At 39.8% G+C, this 18,065-nt stretch overlaps 1 protein-coding gene across 33 annotated transcripts in view; it reads right to left on the bottom strand.

Annotated features, from left to right (window-relative positions):
- NEB (nebulin) overlaps nt 1-18,065 on the bottom strand; it is a 184,050-nt gene that overhangs the window by 165,302 nt on the left and 683 nt on the right. For all 33 annotated transcript variants that reach the window (XM_081141650.1, XM_081141676.1, XM_081141667.1 and 30 more), the window contains exons 2-10: nt 17,935-18,019; nt 17,341-17,405; nt 14,022-14,063; nt 12,157-12,357; nt 9,985-10,092; nt 9,401-9,505; nt 8,645-8,749; nt 7,827-7,931; nt 2,867-2,971 (exon numbers count right to left, since the gene is read on the bottom strand). In XM_081141650.1, the coding sequence (XP_080997776.1) occupies nt 2,867-2,971; nt 7,827-7,931; nt 8,645-8,749; nt 9,401-9,505; nt 9,985-10,092; nt 12,157-12,357; nt 14,022-14,063; nt 17,341-17,376 (807 nt within the window). In that variant the 5' untranslated portion in view covers nt 17,377-17,405; nt 17,935-18,019. The remainder of the gene's footprint in view (nt 1-2,866; nt 2,972-7,826; nt 7,932-8,644; nt 8,750-9,400; nt 9,506-9,984; nt 10,093-12,156; nt 12,358-14,021; nt 14,064-17,340; nt 17,406-17,934; nt 18,020-18,065) is intronic.

The following is an 18,065-nucleotide window of genomic DNA, read 5'->3' as shown; positions in this document are numbered from 1 at the left end:
CAGAGTTATTCCTTTTAATTCTAGATCCCAGTTGGGAATCAACTGGACATTATAACCAGAAATCTTATATTTTCCTATTGTGAATCTGAAAGAAAGCAGAGAGGCACAGAGAAACTAAAGGGACTCCGCTGTGTTGCATTCAGAACCCCACCTGTTGCTGGTTGTAGTGGGCATAGTTTCCTTACCTGGAATACCTGCTTACATGAACAACTCTGCCTGCCTGCCCATCTGTGCTAGAGCTGCAAAGTGAGCTGAGCCAGAGGAGGTGCGGCCGGAAGTTGATGGCTTTGGCCAAAGACAAAGGTGAGAGTATGGATTCTGACAGATATAGTAAGGAAGGCTGGTAAACAGAATGTAACAGCAATATGATCGTCACAGATATCTACTCATTGTATTAACATATGAACTGAAGGCTGTAAGACAAAGGGATGGATCTGGGAAACATGATCATGGAAATGGTAAGAATTTAAATGCATGCGAGTGAGTAGACAAAAGAGATTTTACCTATTGGGGAGAGAAGGAAAATTATACTGAAACATGAGTCAAAGCAGTTTGATAGTGAGGGAGACTCCAAGAGAAACCAAGTGAATCTCACATCTAAGTCACCCCTGGCGGCCCTACACCTCTCTCATTGGATGGTTTGTTGCTAAATGAGCCGCGACCAATCACAAGCATTTCTTCCCAACATGACCATTATTTGGGATGTACAACATGACCATTATTTGGGATGTCATTAAGAACTTGGAAATCTGGGTAAGACAGGGTTGAGTACCTATCACTATGACCTTCATCCACAGCCATCCTCCCTTGGTCCATATTATTATTCCACAAGGGCAAACCCAGCCCTGAAAATGCCTTCAAAATTTCCAGTGATATCTCAGATCCAACTGGAGTGGTGCAGTCCAATAGGTATATAAAGCAAGCCACCACTATAATTTAAAATTTTCCAGTAGCCATATTTTAAAATGTAAAAAGGTAACAAGTGGAAAATTAATTTTAATAATATATTGTACTTAGCCCAATAGATCCAAAGATATTATCATTTCAACATGTAATATAAACAATATAAAATAATGAGCTCTTTGTCATTTATTTGCCATACTACATGTTCAAGATCTAGTGTTTATTTCACAAATATAGGACTCTCAGTTCATATTATCAAATTTCAAGAGTTCAACAGACTCACATGGCTAGAAGCTGCTATTTTGAAGAGTTTAGCCCTAAACTAACTGGCAGGCCTAATTCAGTAGAGATACTGGTTAAAAGGGAGTTTGAAAGTGGTTGTTTTTTTTTATCACTTTCAAGTACCCATACTGCATACTCAAATAAGGTAAAAGAATGTTGCCTTAGTAAGATATCCTTTAAAATATGCTTTAAATAAAAATTTGAAATAAATTTATTTTTCTTTCTAAATGACTATTTGAAGATAGCCTTTTCTTTTTCTTCCCAAAAGATAAATGGTCTTTGTTCCCCCAATCTTATTTATAATATCATGACTTTCAGTAGGCCATCTCTCTCTCTCTCTCTTTTTTAGTATGTTTTTATTCATTTTTAAAGAGAGAGGAAGGGAGAGGGGGAAAGATAGAAAGATCGATGAGAGAGAAACATCATTGGCTGCCTCCTGCACACTCTCTACTGGGGATCAAGCCTGAAACCCCACCACACGCCCTGACCAGGAATTGAACTCGCTACCTCTTGGTGCATGGATGATACTCAACCAACCGAGCCACATCAGCTGGGTAGCAGGCCATTTCTTTATGGACAGTCCTGAAGTTAATTTCTGCTTAGCCCTCGGCAAATTCTCAGGTTCATGGTATTCCTATTAGTGAAATTTTATTGTACTTACTAGATCTTTTATCTAAGTAGCCCTTGGTTACACACTTAGGTAATCTGCAATATCAGACACTAAAAAATTGACTAGACTTCATCATCCATATCATTTTTTCTTTTTACTGAAGATATCCTTTCCAGAAAAAAGAAAACCTTGAACAAGATAGAAATCTTGAGGTTCTATAAAAATTTAAGACCAAACTGAGACTCAACTCCACAGAGAGCAAAGAAAAGTATTTATTTAAAAGCAGCAGTATCCCAGGAGAAAGTGGCTTGATTTGGACCAATTTTAAAAAGGAATTTAACATGGGTCTATTCATCAGTTGAACATCTGTCTCTCTGAATTCCTCAGAGCTAGTTTACCAGCCTAAATTTAGGCCAACTAGGCTTTTTGCCAGGGCCTTAAAAGTTATGAGGTGCCCTCCCCACAGCTGTCAATCTAAGCTATGTCTGAGAGACCACTCAGGCATTCTTATTTCCTCCAAGTCCAACTGAAAGCATAAAACTATATGGAGTCTTCACATTGAATTAAAACAGATTCTGTGTGGTTACTTGGTTCTCTGTATCACTTCCATAAGTCAAATGTCAAAGGATATTAGGACATGGGTTCTACTTTCAAAATGCAGCTTTCATATTTATCAAACACTGAGTCATCAAGCTGGCTGAATATTTATTAACACAGTTTTAAGAAGTTCATGGATGTATTGTTTTTGTTACAACATTTTTAGTATCATATGCAAAAATAATCAATGTTTGCCTTTTGTCTTTTCACCTTAGTTATTTTTTCTGAGGGCTGAGTTTTTTTAAATTTTAATTTACTGATTTTAGAGAGAGGGAGAGAGAGAGATCAATTTGTTGTTCCACATATCTAGGCATTTATTGGTTGCTTCTTGTATGTGCCCCAACCGGGGATTGAACCCACAACCTTAGCCTAACGAGACAATGCTCCAACCAGCTGAGCTACTGGGCAGGGTGAAAGTTGAAATTATTAAGCAGAGTTTTCAAGGGAGACAGTGGTTCAGCCCTGTTTACTTACCTTGCTCACTTGATCAGTCACTTTCTTGGCAAATTCTATATCTGGAGGATCCTTCAGAGATGTGAATTTCGTTTGCTGTTCAACATGACCTTTTTTGTAGGAAATCTGACCAAATAAAAAGGATGTAAATGAGTCATAGATAATGATTCTATTTCTAGTGTTCCATTTGTTGGCATTTTAAAAAGACTATGTTTTTTATCTTTACTTGAAGTCTTAAATTTTAGTGTACCACATAATCATAGTTTATCCTTGTAGATATTAAATGCTCTTCTTATCAGCATTACTGGTGATTTCTCTCTTTGAGTTTCTCTCCCTTCTAAGATTATTGGCCCTAGATCTGTTTCCTTCCCTTTGAGTCCACGTCATAATCTGCAACTGAAATTATTCTCTTAAGCAGCATCCTCAACTCTCAACCTCTTGTCTTTCCATCACACCCCTTAACCAACTGCCAGCTCTGGATCAACTTAACCACTCACTTCTTACATCCAGGATGTTGAGTGCTACTGAAGAAAATCACACGACTCTATGGATTGGGAAGTGATGATATGACAAGCAAGGTTAAAGGGGTCACAGGAAGACGGTGCAGAAGAGGGAGAGGGAGCCTCTTGAACCCAAGCCCTTAGCTTGAAATCTACATGCCTACCTAATGACATGTTCTGTGAACAACAGCTTGCTTGGGGCTCTATGCCCAAGACTCTGAATGTATCCAATTGCCACTTTGCCTTTATTGAAACTTCAACATCCCATTATGTTTGTCTGGTCAGTTTCTACTCCCAAGAGCTAGTCTAAGACCACAATACTGTCCTTAAGCCTCCAATCAACTCCATCTTACCCTCAACTTTCTCTTTCATAGAGTAAAGGAAGCCTAGATACATATCTTTCTCTATACTCATCTCTGCCTCTCCCACCAACCCCCACCCCCCTTGGCTCAGAGGAGAAGCATCCTTTGCAGGGAATGAGCCCAGCACTCAGGGTACTGTTCCCTCCAGAAGCCCTTTGGACCTAACTCTATCAGTCACCATAAGTCCTCTTTCTTACAGCTTCAACCTCTCTCTCTTTACTAGCTCCTTTCCTTCAGCCTATAAAAGACCTCTCTCACCTTAAAACAAGCATTATGTCCATTAATCATGCATCCCCTTCACTCTTGCTCTCTCCTTTTCTTCACTACCGACTCCTCTGGCTTTTTCTTCCACCAATCTTGACCCCTGCCCTCAATAATGTAAAACATTCAGAGATCCCCAGGCACAGGAAGTCCTCTCATGTCTCTGGGCCTCATACATGCTGCTTCCTTCCCCTGGAATGCCTCAGCTCCACCTTCTCCCCATCTGCTTGCAAACAGCTACCTGTTCTCCAGGTCTTAGGACAAGCACAATCTCCCTTCCTTTGCCCTCCCTGACTCCATGACCTTCTCTGGGGCTCTCACTCAACTTAGCCCTACCTCCATTAAAGGAATTATCAGATGACACTGTAACTGGTTGTTTATGTGTCTGTCCCTCCTCAGACTGTGAGCTCTGGGATGGCAGAGAACCAAACCTCTCATTTGGGAACCTTTGTGGCCTGCACAGTACCCGACTAGAGTGAGGGTTCATTGACTGATTTCTGAGTGTGTGGTTTACACACCAAGGCCGTTGGGGGAAGTCTGTAGAGGACAATCATCCTCCCAACTCGTCCACTATTCAACTGTGAGACCTCTACCAATTCTCCCTCCATGTGGCAGTATTCTTATTTATATAGTAAAGAGATTGTATATATACAGTTCCAAGGCCCCAATCCTTTTCTTCATGCTTTAACCATGTCTAACTATCTCATTCTGATAATATCTACCCAGTGCCTATAACAAAAGTTTTCAGGAACATTAAATCAATTAAGACACAAAAGACAAATTTTTAAATGTGTTCATTGAATTCCACTACTTAATTTCCTTTAAATGAGAGAAAACCGATTTTAGGCATAAGGCAACCTATGTTTTCCATGGCTAAGTCCTTAAGGAGAAAGCAGCATTCTTCCAGGAGAAATACTTATTAAGTATGACATCCTGTCAAGAGCTTTCAGAGAAATCAGATCTAGAAGTCCTAATTTCTCAGGAACCTTGGTCAGAATTCTGTCTATTTAAAATTCTCTGTTCTGGATCAGCTGAAGGACTCCCTTAGTGTTGCAAAGTTTTTGGTCTCTATTTAGATAATAAAGAAAACATGATAATTAGGGTCAAGAGAAACACAGGAGGAAGGGACAAGAGAAGGAGAGGGAGCCTCTGAACCCAATCCCTTAGCTTGAAATCTACGTGCCTACCAAGTGGTATATTCTTGAACAACAGCTTGCTTGGTGCCTAATAATTGTAAAATCTCACGGTGCTGACAGCAGTGTTAATAGGCATGTCAGAAATCTGATACTTAGTGCACACTTGGTCTGTAATAAAATAAAAGCATACATTAACTGCCAAGTCTTTCTGAGCAAGGATGGAAAGATTTTACTTCATTATTGCAATTCTCCTTCATTATGTCTTCTATTGAGATATTTCAAAAAATGTAGTCGAAGTCCATAGCACTAGAGTGGCATGGAGGCAACCCCTCATCTATCCTAATGTCTTCCTATCCTAAGGAAGACATTAGGAGATTAAGTGTCTTCTTGGAAACCTCCCCTCAGGCTTACATGACATTCAGGTCCTGCTTCCCCTTCAACTTCCCTGACGATCTGTCCCTTCACCCTTTTGCTGGCTCCTTTCCAGGTGTCCTCGGTGTGGGTGTCCTTCACAACTCAGCCCTTGGTCACACACTGTTTTGCCTCCCTCATACATTTTTATGTCTTCGGTTGTCACTTACATTCTGATGACTCTCAAATATTAATCTCTTATCATCTCGCATTTTTGCAATAGTACTAAATTTCTAATTTATCCATAGGATGCCTTGATCTGAATGTTCCCTCCATTATCTCAACTCTATTTCTCTTCAATGCATCTTTACCAGTTATACCCCTATCTACTCAGACTGCCAGTCTTTGTCATAAATTCATCTGTGGTTCCTTTCTGTCTTTTGTCTCCAATATCAAATATCATAAATACTTTTTAAGTATGTATTCTCTTCAGGTTTTTCCATCTTTGTCCATATAATCCCTCTGATCCATCTATATTATTAAAATAGTCTTCTACAAACAGTCTCCTATGATTTTGCCTAGTCCCAACCTATCATATTGTCCATCAAAATTTCTCCAGATTCTATTTTTATCATGTAGTAGGATTTCTCCACAATCTTGTGATGCCTCTTACTGACTACCATATCACATCAAAGCTATTTTGTTCTGATTTTCAAGGTCCTGCTGCCGGTTTCTCACAAATGCCCTTGTAACTCAGCGCCCACAGCATTCACTCTCTTTGTCCCCTAGAGCCCCAGACTCATTTCACCCCACCCTGTGTTTGAGAGCTCTCTACCTGAAATGCCCTCCTGCTCATCACTGCCCATTCTCTCGGAACCACCAGCTCCACGCGGCCTCTCTGATTGCTCATTCATATCTTGTCTTTCTCTTAGCAAGTATTAGACTGTAGGGTTTTGGGGGTTTTTTACTTTTTCTTGTGGTTTAATATATAACACTTTCATCTGACCAGCTTGGTTATAGATTTTCAAGGGAAAGGATAGAAATTTCTTGTTGTACCTTTTGTCCTGCCAGGTATGCATGCATATTGGACTTGCAATAACTAATTATTGATCACTTGGTAAAAGTAACATAGTATTACACATTCATGAGATACAGAACCAAAAAGCTAATCTTAAAAGAAAAGCAAGAGATCCCCACACATTAAAATTGGCACACTAGGTGGCCTTATGATTTTGTTACACCTTCTTTAGTTCCTAGCTTACCCTGTGTGAGGATAGGAGTATATCTTCTATATTTTAACCAATTATATCAACCTACAGTAGAAAATATGTCCACTAAATTTGCAGGTGATATCAAGTGAGAGGCAATAAAAATTAGATCTCAAAAGTTGGATATACCATCAAATGAGTATGTATAATTTTAGCTCAGGGCAAGATAGAATCCTAAGATCCATTGGAAATAAAACCCAATAAATTTTAAGATGCCAGCTGGCTTGTTAAGTTCATATTGAAAGTAAGAGGTCCCAGGAATCTAGCTGTCAAATAATTGAAAAATAACTTATAATAGAGTGCTCACCTAAAGACTGAATTTTCAACATGGCCTCTAGCAAATCCAAGGGCCAAGAAATAAAATAACTCCAAACAAGGGAAGTGCTGGGCCCACAGGCTCTCTGCTGCTGCTTTCCACCCTAAGGACAATCAGGGCTTTTAAGTTCCTCTAATAAACAGTTTTCAAGGGCTAGGAGACTAAAATTCTAGCCAGTGGGACTGCTGATTTTTTTGCTAACTCTGTTATAGCTTCCATGTACACTGGTGGCAAGAGGCCTTCATGGGATAATTATACACATGTTTGGACAATTACATCAGTCAGGTCTCCCATGCAGGAAAAGGGGACACACTACAATTCTGACTTTATGATTAGGATAGCAAATCAAAATATTTCAATAATATTATTTACTTAACAAATGTGGGAAGGTGGTTATGATTCCAATAGGTTTTTAAAATGCTACTCTATTATACAGAAAAACTTGAGCTCCAGCCAAGGAGACAGAAGGGAGCATGCTCTAGTGGAAAGAACATTAGTCTTGGGATCCACAAGACCAGGCTTCTAGTCTGGGCTCTACCACTAGTTACCTATGTGGCCTTAGATTCAGGTTGCTCACCTGTAAGAAAATGGGATTGGACAAAATTCTATCTAATATAAACTATAAAATCTAATTTAAATTAGACATCAGAAATTATAAGGATTCTAGATGTATTCTTCTGCAATAATGGCATTTAATCTGATCTGTTTCTAAAAACATCTGGTTAGAAGATGTAATTTAAGGTTCCTGATTCCATACTACAAATGGTGCTGATTGCAATTCACTTACGTCACTGAGAGCTTTCTGGGCTTGGGCAACCCTCCTCAGCTCCGGGCTATCGTTATATGGGTAAAACAAACTTTTGTCTGCATCCCAGTCTTCGGTGTACAGTTTCTAAATCAGAAGAGAGTGAAAAGTGGTAAGAAAATGAAATCGCACTTACATGAAATGCATAATTTTCAATTCATCCATCAGTGACATAAAGAATCAAGGGCAAGGAGAGAGAGCAAAGGTAAATGGAACTCATTGATAACCTTCCCCTTTCCATCCAGTCCAAGGCATAGTTATTCATAGATGCTCCTGCTTCTCCTGACAAATCTTACTTACAGAAGGGCAGGTAACGTGTCTAATTGTTTCATCTCCTCTCTATGACTTTGTCTGCCTTCTGCAACAAGTACTAATGAACGTGTAAGGAGCCAGGAAATTACTTAGTACAATTTCTGTCATGAAATAGACCCTTAATAAGAGTGACAGTCAGGAATATCCACAGTGTAGCGCAGGGTCTACAGAAAAACTAAAATATGACTATTACATTGTGGGTCTCCAGGGCTGGACGTCAGCAGCATCTTTGTTCTGGCCCCACACTCTTCCCCCAGGTGCCCCAGGTTCCTGATAGGACCCTCTTCTCTACTCTGCCCCCAGGGCTTTCTTCTCCGTTCCTCCCACCAAGCCCTACCCCGGCAGCCCCACAGGTCTCAAGGCTACTCACAAAAAGACTGGGGAACAATATTTCAGGTTAGCAAGGGTGTAGTGAGTATCCATCCCTCTAAATGCAATGGGAGGAGAGCAGAGGAAGACAGTGGCGGTGACAAAGAAGAGGCCCTTACCTTGCTGAACAAGGCTGTGTTCTTAATGGCATGGACAAATTCAGGGGCATCAGGGGGAAGCAGGTACTTATCCTTGGTGTCTTCCCAGTTCTGCTTGTATAAAACCTAGACAGAAAGAGCAGAGGGCTTGATGTCTCCCCCTTGGGCATGAGGATTTAGAGAACAAAGGAGAGCGTTGTGAAGAGCTTTTCACATGCAAGGCGGCCCATATGCTGACGTGTCTCTAGCATCGATTAGGAAAACGTCAGCCACGTCAACATCCCATGATACTTTTCCCGCACTGGTAAGCTTCTCCTTGAAAAATCAAATTTTTAAAACTCTATCATGATTCTGATTCTCTATAGATTCCTTTCAAAGGTTGCAGCCTATCAGTCATTGCCTGAATTTGGAAGGCACACCCGTTTCTTTTGACTTACATGGTGTTTTCAAAAGTGTTTTTAAATTAGTACCCTATATTTGAAATTTGGAGATTAGTCATAAAATTTCAGCTCCCAAATTCTGTAAAAAATAAGAGCCTCTGACGACCCTGGGACTTCATTCTGTGCAGCAACTGCCCGCAGTCAAGTCCCACGGGCTCCCCAATGCACACAGCTTCCGCGGCCCCTTCAGGGGTCTGGGCAGCCTCCCTGACACGGGCACTTAGAGCTCAAGTGCCCGTGGTTCAGTGGGACTGGCCAGCAGGATGCTCTCTTCTGAGGCCAGGCCGAGGTGCCACACACTCTATTTTCTCTCCAGCCATCCACACCATGACCTTACCTTACTGACTTGCTGCGACACTTTCTTTGCATGTTCAATGTCCTTTGCTTTTTCGTCTACATGACAGATAGTTTTAGCAACATCACCATCCATTCGATACTTAACCTGTGGAAATAATGCACAGTTAGAATTCATGGCACGCATGACCATGTGAGTATATTAAAGAATCCTATAGCCAAGGAGCGTCGACCCAATCACTCTATGTCTGCATCACAAGGCAAAGTTTCTTTATTTCCCGTAGAAAACTGTGATCTTCAACTGTCTGCAGAGCACCTGTATTTACTGCGTGTCTGCTTTCCTGACTGAATTTTGGCCTCCTTGTGCTCCAGCAGGGAGGATTACAATGAGCTGGAACTTCCAAAACACATCACCTCTTAAGCTAACTCTCTAAGCCAAGCTCTTAGAAGCCTCTTTGGGTTCACATTTAGAGCAACATCCTCTATGGCCAATGCTTCCTCTAGATTTCTGGACTGGCTCATAGTAATTCAACCCCTTATTCTCTCCACACTTATTTAAAGCCAGTTCCCAGTGGTAGACATGCTTTTTGATATGTGTCTGTGTTTTATTTTTGCAATGCAGCCCACCTCACTGAGTTGATCTTGTACTTTCTTGATTCTGCGAAGTTCTGGGGTATCGGTTGTGATGGTGGATGGCTGTCCTTTCCCTTTTTCATAGTTTTCCTTATATTTATTCTGAAAAGAATGTCAGATATTAGCTTAAAGCCTTATAATGCAGCAGCAGGAATTTCAAGCAATGCACTCATCCCCATCTGATTAAAAAAAAAATACTGCAAGTTATAACAATTTTCAATGTTAACAGCATTTTTTGTCCCCTACCCTGATTCTCAGCAAACACTAAAATAGATTTGTTAATGGCTCTTCCTAAACATAGTTGTATAATAAGACAGTAGAAATAGTATTACAGACTATTGTCTTGGAAATGCCTTAAAATAATTCTCTCAATGTTTTTATTGTCTGAGTGCACACATAAAAAGCTGGAACTGCAATAATTTCAGAAAATAAATATAGAAATTGAACCAAATGTGAAAAGATTTAATTGCTAATACAATGCAAAAATATTCAGTTCAAAAGCTGCAGCTAAATCTCAGTGATCTAGATAGCTGACATGCAACCTGAATTAATAGAAAATCTAAATTATGAAGTATTTTTTAAATGCTACTTTACTATTTCTGCTAAATATACAATGAGTTCTTGCCTTAAGTATAATGTGCATAATTTATCATTTTTAATGCTTCAAGGGTAGTCTTGAATAGAGTAGTCTACAATCTAAATTATATGTATATATAGATATAGATATAATTTTTTTAATCCTCCCCCGAAGATATTTTTTCTATTCCTTTTCAGAGAGAGTGAAAGGTAGAGAGAAAGAGAGAGAGAAACATCAATGTGAGAGAGACACATCGATTGGTTACCTCTTTCATGCTCCCAACCAGAGCCAGGATCGAGCCTGCAACCGAGGTATGTGCCCTTGGTGGGAATAGAACCCGGGACCTTTCAGTCCGCAGGCCAATGCTTTTACCACTGAGCCAAACCGGCCAGGGCTAAATCATATTATTGATTTAGTTACTAACCACTTTTAAAATATTAAAAACCTTTGTCAACATTCTGCTCAGTCTACCAGAAATTCTAGGATATTAATATCTGAATGAATGAGATTTTATGGTAATAATTTGACAAAAATAATTTCTATTTTTGCTGAATACTGCAATGATAAAAGAGGCAAGATGATCTCGTTTTTAGAACCTAAGTCTTAGAAGTCTAAGTTTTAGATCATTCAAGAATCTGAACTAGAAAGTTACCAAATAATCCCCAAGAGTTAACACTCAACTAAAAATGAATATTTATTGGCCAACCACACAACAGGATGCTTTTGACGTAAGCATTAGTCCTACATAATCCATTGTTCCCTGAGATACTTTGCTTTCTTTTTTTTTTTTGAGCCTCCAGAGGACATGCAATCAGGCTACCTAGTGAGACCTCAGCTGAACCACGGACAGTGAACAAATTAGATCCATTGAAATGGGTCTGAATCCGCTACCAATCAGTGTAACTTACAGAACCTCAAAGACCAGGGACCATCAAGAGCAGTGATTCCTAACCTGGACCACACCTTAGAATCACCTCAGCAGCTTTTTAAAATCCTTCTATACTGGCCCCATACCCAAAATGATTAAACCAGAATGGCCCAGGCATCAGTAGTTGTTAAGCTCCCAGGGGATTCTAAACGTGCAGTCACAGTTCAAAACCACTGTTCGAGGGTACAGTCAAACATTCTGATCTTCAATTTCTTAGTCGGATCCTGGTTTTCTAAGCTACATGTTCTTCATCACCATCTACCTCTTAGACACCTATTTAAGAGGCATCCTGCTAAGATATCATTCAAACAGATGCTATTTAGCTTCCGTGAACTGATGTCAACTAAATCTATATTTATGATTTCATTATCCTAGATTGGCTAATTGTGATTAAATACCGGTAAATTCTTTATAAATGGCCTTATGCTTATTTTGCAGGAACAATTTCAAAAAGGGTGCTTTACCTGATGCTGCAAATGGCACAAATAAATTATAGCAAAGAAAACCTCAACACTCACAAGAGCATATATTTCTGCAAAGTAACTTTTGTCTCATGCAAAGTTGAGAAACAAAATCCAGCCAGCATCCAAAACAGAGTTGGCTGAGATCAGTAGTTTCTCCATACTAAAACCAGATTAGCAGAAGTCAGGTTGAAACTTACTATGCTAAAGAGATCCTGCATTTTCCGACTATGTGCAATGTAGGGGGTCATGAACTTCGAAGAGTCCACTTTCTTCCTGATAACCTTCTTCCTCTCCGCTGGCTTTGCTGGTTCTGGCTGGGCCAGCCCTGGTTTCGAAGGCTGTGATTGCTCATAGTCGGATGTCGTCCTTGTCGTAGTTTCATAGATTTCTGTTATTGTCTGAAAATTTGACATGCAGTTCAACATTGTTACAAAAGTAAAAACTGTGATAAGCATGATCTTGGTATTCTGATTTTAAGTCACACTTATATTCCTTGTGTGACTTCTCCATAACTTAAACAGGCCAAAGCACAAAACTCACACACCGTATCCATTTGAAAGCACATACATAACGCTGGCTGTTCAAGACTGCATGGAGTAGAACCGTTACTCCTTATTAATTTACAACATTGCCTTAAAATTCCACTTGCAGAAAGGAGCCCAAACTCTTTAAGGTGGGATGAAAGAACAGAAGTAAAATATTCTTAAACATTTAAAAATCTCTTTAAATTGACTGGGTAAAGTAAAAGCAAACTTGGGATCAGAGAACAAAAGATGCAAACAATCAAATAAAGCTGAAACTGTTTACTATTGATTTTTAAATAAGTCTAAGGAAAAGCTGGTTGCTTATCCTGCAGGTATTTAAGCATTCTCCCCTGTACTATCAGACAAAGAATAATGAAGTTTATAAAAAATAAATTACATCAATATTACAAGTGATTACCATGCTCTTTGCTTAGTCAGGTAATTAATGTGAACTGGAATGCCATTTACACTAATAAATGCTTAGGTGGACAGGAGTAATGATACAACATAATGGAGTAATTATCCTCACAACAGCCTTATGCATATGGTAGGTGGGAAATTAGCGTTTCTTTCAAAAAGCTATAGTGGAAGAAATTAAGGCCCAAAGTTTGGGTCTAGTCCAAAGTTGGAAATACTGTATATAAGAAAAGAAGATAAGTAGCCAAGTCATCAATCCATCTCATAGTACAATTTTCTTTACAGCTAATACCACCTGTATCAAAGGAAGAGTTCTAGCATCAGTTTTGAGAAGAGAAACCTAAGTAGTAAGAAAATTGTACATCTAAGACAACTTTCCCTAGTGTTGTCAGACCGTGGCTAATAGGCTGCTTTCTGCTCACTATTAATGATGTGTGGTTGACCGTGAGAAACTAACCAATTCACAGCATCTACATATATTAGTTTCCATGCAGTCCAGGCTCTCTGAGTGGGCTTTAGGGTGAGCCATCCTTAGCACTGTTTATCATGCTCAAGAGAAAGAACTCCATGCAGAAAAGGAGGCATGAGTGAGGTATCTCACCTTGCGGAAAAAAATGTTCCAACTTGGGATATTTATGGGAATGGCTTTCTCAGAATTCCTAACGTGCTAAAGTCTAAGTAGCATTATATGGCACTGCCAAGGACAAAGGGTTGGAGGCTCCATCCCTATTGGTGGAGATGGTGCCCCACAAGTGACAACTCTACACAGTACAACTGCTGGTCCCCATGCAAATCACAAGTCCAAGGTCATCCCTTTGCTGCAGTCAGAGTGCCGATCGCCAGTGACATTGCTCTAATTAGCATCCCCTCCCCTAAAATACCACATGAACAATGGGGGAAACCATCCCCAGCATGTTGGATGTGTCGAATAGCAAAAATGGAGATAAAACCTGCCAGACAGGTAACATTCAGTCTTGCATCACCAGGTGATGCGCACACACAGGTGAGCGGTCGCCCTCAGATGCTCCCTTTGGCGCTCTGCGGGCCTGGGAGCGTGCGGGAGCAGAGCTCTTCCTGCGCTAAGGAGCACGCGGGTCATGCAGCAGCGGGCTGGCCCTTACCTCGCCCGGCACCTCTTCGTAGACCGTCTCCTCTGTGTAGTACTGTAAATAGAGCACAAAGGTGTCATCATGGGAACCAAAGCAGAAACCACCTCTCCTCTGCCTCCGCGGGGTTATTTCACTAGCCCTCTCGGTTTGCCATATGTGTGCAAGGGAGTAGAAGAGGGAGCCTGTTCATTTTCTGGGCCCCACTTTAAATCCATGAAACTTCAGGGAAGCTAAAGTGAATTGGGCTGGGCAAGGAGATGCAGAGCCATGACAAAGGCTTCTGAGGCTGGTTATTAGTCAGGGGATGCTATTTTACTTGGGAGAAGTAAAAATTTTTTTTCTTCTGGTCCCCAAGCAGAATTTGCTGAGAAAATAATATAATAATAATACATTGAGTCTGTGGATTGGGCAGAGAAACTGATAAAACTCACCGTTGGCTAACTAACAATAAACAAAACAGGAACCTCAGTGTGAATAAAACTTTTAAATGGATTGTATCATGGAAATAATAAATCCGAAAGCATAGACACATCTCACTTATCCCTATACCGCCCTGACTGCTAAGTCATAAGAGTTTATTCTGGAGTGATGGGCAAATCCCTTCCAATAGTGTGATGATCCTAAAAAGGGTGTTAAAATGAAAATTTACAAACGCCCAGGAGTGAAGGGAAAAATGAGATTCCTCATCACAAAATGTGGGAGTTGGGCAGCAATTTGCCACTGGTGGCTCTGAGGTGCCTGCAGGCTGGACCTGAAATCAAATCTACTTTTGTTCTGCTTCTGACATCACCAGCAATAAATAGATGCTGATAGGAACTGGCTGACATTTTGTTTCAGATGCGTAAGGAGAGTGGAATCCTGCTCTCAGCCTCACCCAGCAAAGCTGGGTGAACAGGGGAAAGACCGGATTAGGCCAAGGCACACAAGAAGGGGTTGAAAATGAAGCACTTGGCTCATTTTCTCAGTAAAAGAAGTATAAGATTTTATATTTCTTTTTTCTTTTCTCTTCCACCAAAACATCTACTCAGGGAAATGGGAAAACACTGAACCAAAAATTTCCCTTGGTGGCCCTTTTTCTTCTGCCCTTGGTTCAGTGAACGCTCAACAACTAATTTAACCATTGCGAATAGGCCACATGTTCTATTTCATTTGCAGTAGAATTAGTATAAACGTTGTCTAAGGTCCCTTGTTCTTGCACTTTCTTTGCTCCTTTACTATTTTTTAAATTTGAGTCCTTACACAATGCAACAGAAATCATAAGCTCTTACAGGACAGAGAATGTGCCCTCATCACATGGGAAATGTCATTGGGACACTGCGGGAAATACTGTTTGATGCTGATCCACATGGAACCATTCCTCTGGCCACACAAAGCATCAGTGACTTGAGAGGAAATATTGAGGTTAAATGAATGATTCATAACTGTTTTGGATTTTGCTAACATCCAAGTGAAAGCAGATCTTTGGTAACCATCCAATTTTACCTTTGCTGGGCTCTCATGATCGGTCAATGTATCTTAGAAATAAGCTTATAAAAAAGGCAACATTACCCAAATGGCTGGCGTTAACTTGTACGCCAAATTTCACTTTTTAGAAAAGATCTTTGCCACTAATTAGATAGTATATGGGCTTCTTCTTTTCCTTTCTTTCCAAGTGTATTTAAATTTCAGTAGAGAGTGACAGTACAATTTTATTTAGATGTCCAGGATCCCTAAGAGATGTATTTTAAAAGCAAATTCCTATCTGTTTTGTGAAACAGATTTTCTCAAATCTGCCACCACCCCATTCTCATGCCATCTTTTTCGAGGTCAGAGAGACCTTGGTTCAACACTCTCTGGCAGAAAGTCTATTAGTTTAGCACCTGCTGGTCAGACCCAGAGCAGTAATGGGAACAAAGTGGCAAGGATGAGATGCCTAAAAATAGTCCCCTCTGTCTTTATGACTTCTTGTTAAATCAATCAAATCCAGCTCTAAGGACAGTTTCCAATGACCAATAAATACAATTATTTTAAGAAAGATAAGGAATATTAAGCTGGAAACTAAAAAGTATTCCTGGTTTTACCATCATAGGGAAGGCAATTTAATTTATAATTGTGCTAGTGTTTGATACTGATTATTTGACCCTGAGGGACATAGTAAAATGCACACTAGTGATAATTTTGAACACTGACGATGTGGCCTTTGGCACTGAAGCCAGAGAGTTTGAACGTTATATGGCATGTGACTCATTCTGCGTGTGTGTGTATTACATATATGTGTGTATGTATGTATTATTATTGAAGGATGCATATATATATATATATGTATTTCTCCATGTTCTCTGTCCCTTCCATCATGGGGGTTGGGAGGTGGGGAAGAAGGATGCTTCAGTAATAAAAGCAATTTTATTTGTAGAATAAAATAAAATTTTCTTCATCTAAATATAGACTGATCCAGAAAATAATCTTCCAAAGACCACTATGCCACTATGGTCTTTGTTGTGTGTGTATGTGTGTGTTTTCAAAATTCAAATGCAAAAGCTGGCTTTGTTCCCTTGGGTAAATACAATGGAGTTGGTGGAAAAGTGTGGCTCCAGCTCTTACTTGAGAGCATCATCAATTTATTGATTTTTTTTCTTTTTTAGAGAGAGAGAAGCATCTGTGTGAGAAACATCAACTGGTTGCCTCCCTTCTGCACCCCAACCAGGAATTGAACCCAAAACCTAGGTATGTGCCCTGACAGGGAATCGAACCCATGACCTTTTGGTGTACAGTCAATGCTCCAACCAACTGAGTTACAGCGGCCAGGGGTGAGTTTATTTTTATATGTGTGTGTGCACATATACGTGCATATAAAATCTCATATATGCATATAACCTCACATATATTATTCTAAATATTTAATTCATATCTCCCTATAGATAATTAGCTGCTGCAAGCAAAGAGTTTTTCCTCTATTTCTATCCAAACACAAGAAATAAAGTTCCATTTCCAGAACTTTTTCTCCATGTTCTCTGTCCCTTCCATCATGGGGGTTGGGAGGTGGGAGAGAAGGTAGCTTTAGTTAAACAAATTAAAATCTGCCTTTATCCTACACTTTGGGGTTTTTGGTGTTTTTTTTTGAGAGTCTAAAGAAAAGCAAAAGTGGGAAACAGTAAGTAATATTTCTTTTCAATTTTAGATCCCACATAGTTATAGTGAAATGGAACATAAAATATTTCTCTCATGCTTTAATGATGAGTCTTTGTGAAGTTATAATAGACAATGTATTTTCCAAACGATTAATTCACCTGCACGGCTTTGACTGCTGCTACATAAAATACTTTGCTGTCAGAGTCAGTTTTTTTCATCTTACCTCCACCACCTCCTCATATTCTTCTTCATCTGCCATTTTCTCAGAGTAGTAGTGGCACCTACAAACTTTTCATATTCCAGACAAATGAAGATACATTAGAATCTACCCCCAGGACTGAAGTCCTCTTATAACATTATCAAAGCAGAATTCAAATCTTATCCATTCTACATGTATATACATGTTTGCAGGCTAAGTGAGAAAAGACATTTAAATGCAGGTTTGAAAAGCTGACACTTCAAATTTCTTTCCTTTGATTCCCTCAGGATACTGCTGCTTATAGCTACATGATCAACTTAGTTCAAGTTGTAAAACGAAATTGAGGTAAGGGAGTGAGAGGGTTTAGATTCAAAGGAACAGAGTACTTCAACTTCCAAACACTTGGAGAGAAACATTTTCAAACAAAAACTTTAGTAAAAGGAAGCTCCGCTCGGCTTTAGGAAGAAGTTGCAGATTTTCCCCCAAGGCACCAAAATGCTAAGAGGGCCGCCGTAGGTCTCCATCTGCTCTAATACATGGTACACAGAATATCTTACGCTTCTAATGAGAACATATGAAAACAAATCTGCCAGTAGATTTTAAAAGAAAAATAGAAACCTCAAGGCAATGGGTTTATGCTCCTCCCGAACACCATTGGCTTGTATGGAATTTTCTCCCTCGTTTCTGTAGCTCTTGTTCACACCTGGAAAAAGAACAAATTGTTGACTCACTGAGTGAAGGACGTTGAG

This window comes from Miniopterus schreibersii, assembly GCF_964146895.1.
Source record: "Miniopterus schreibersii genome assembly, chromosome: 7".
NCBI lineage: Eukaryota > Metazoa > Chordata > Mammalia > Chiroptera > Miniopteridae > Miniopterus > Miniopterus schreibersii.
Note: the sequence above shows the minus strand (reverse complement) of the source record. Positions and strands in the feature narration are given on the sequence as shown.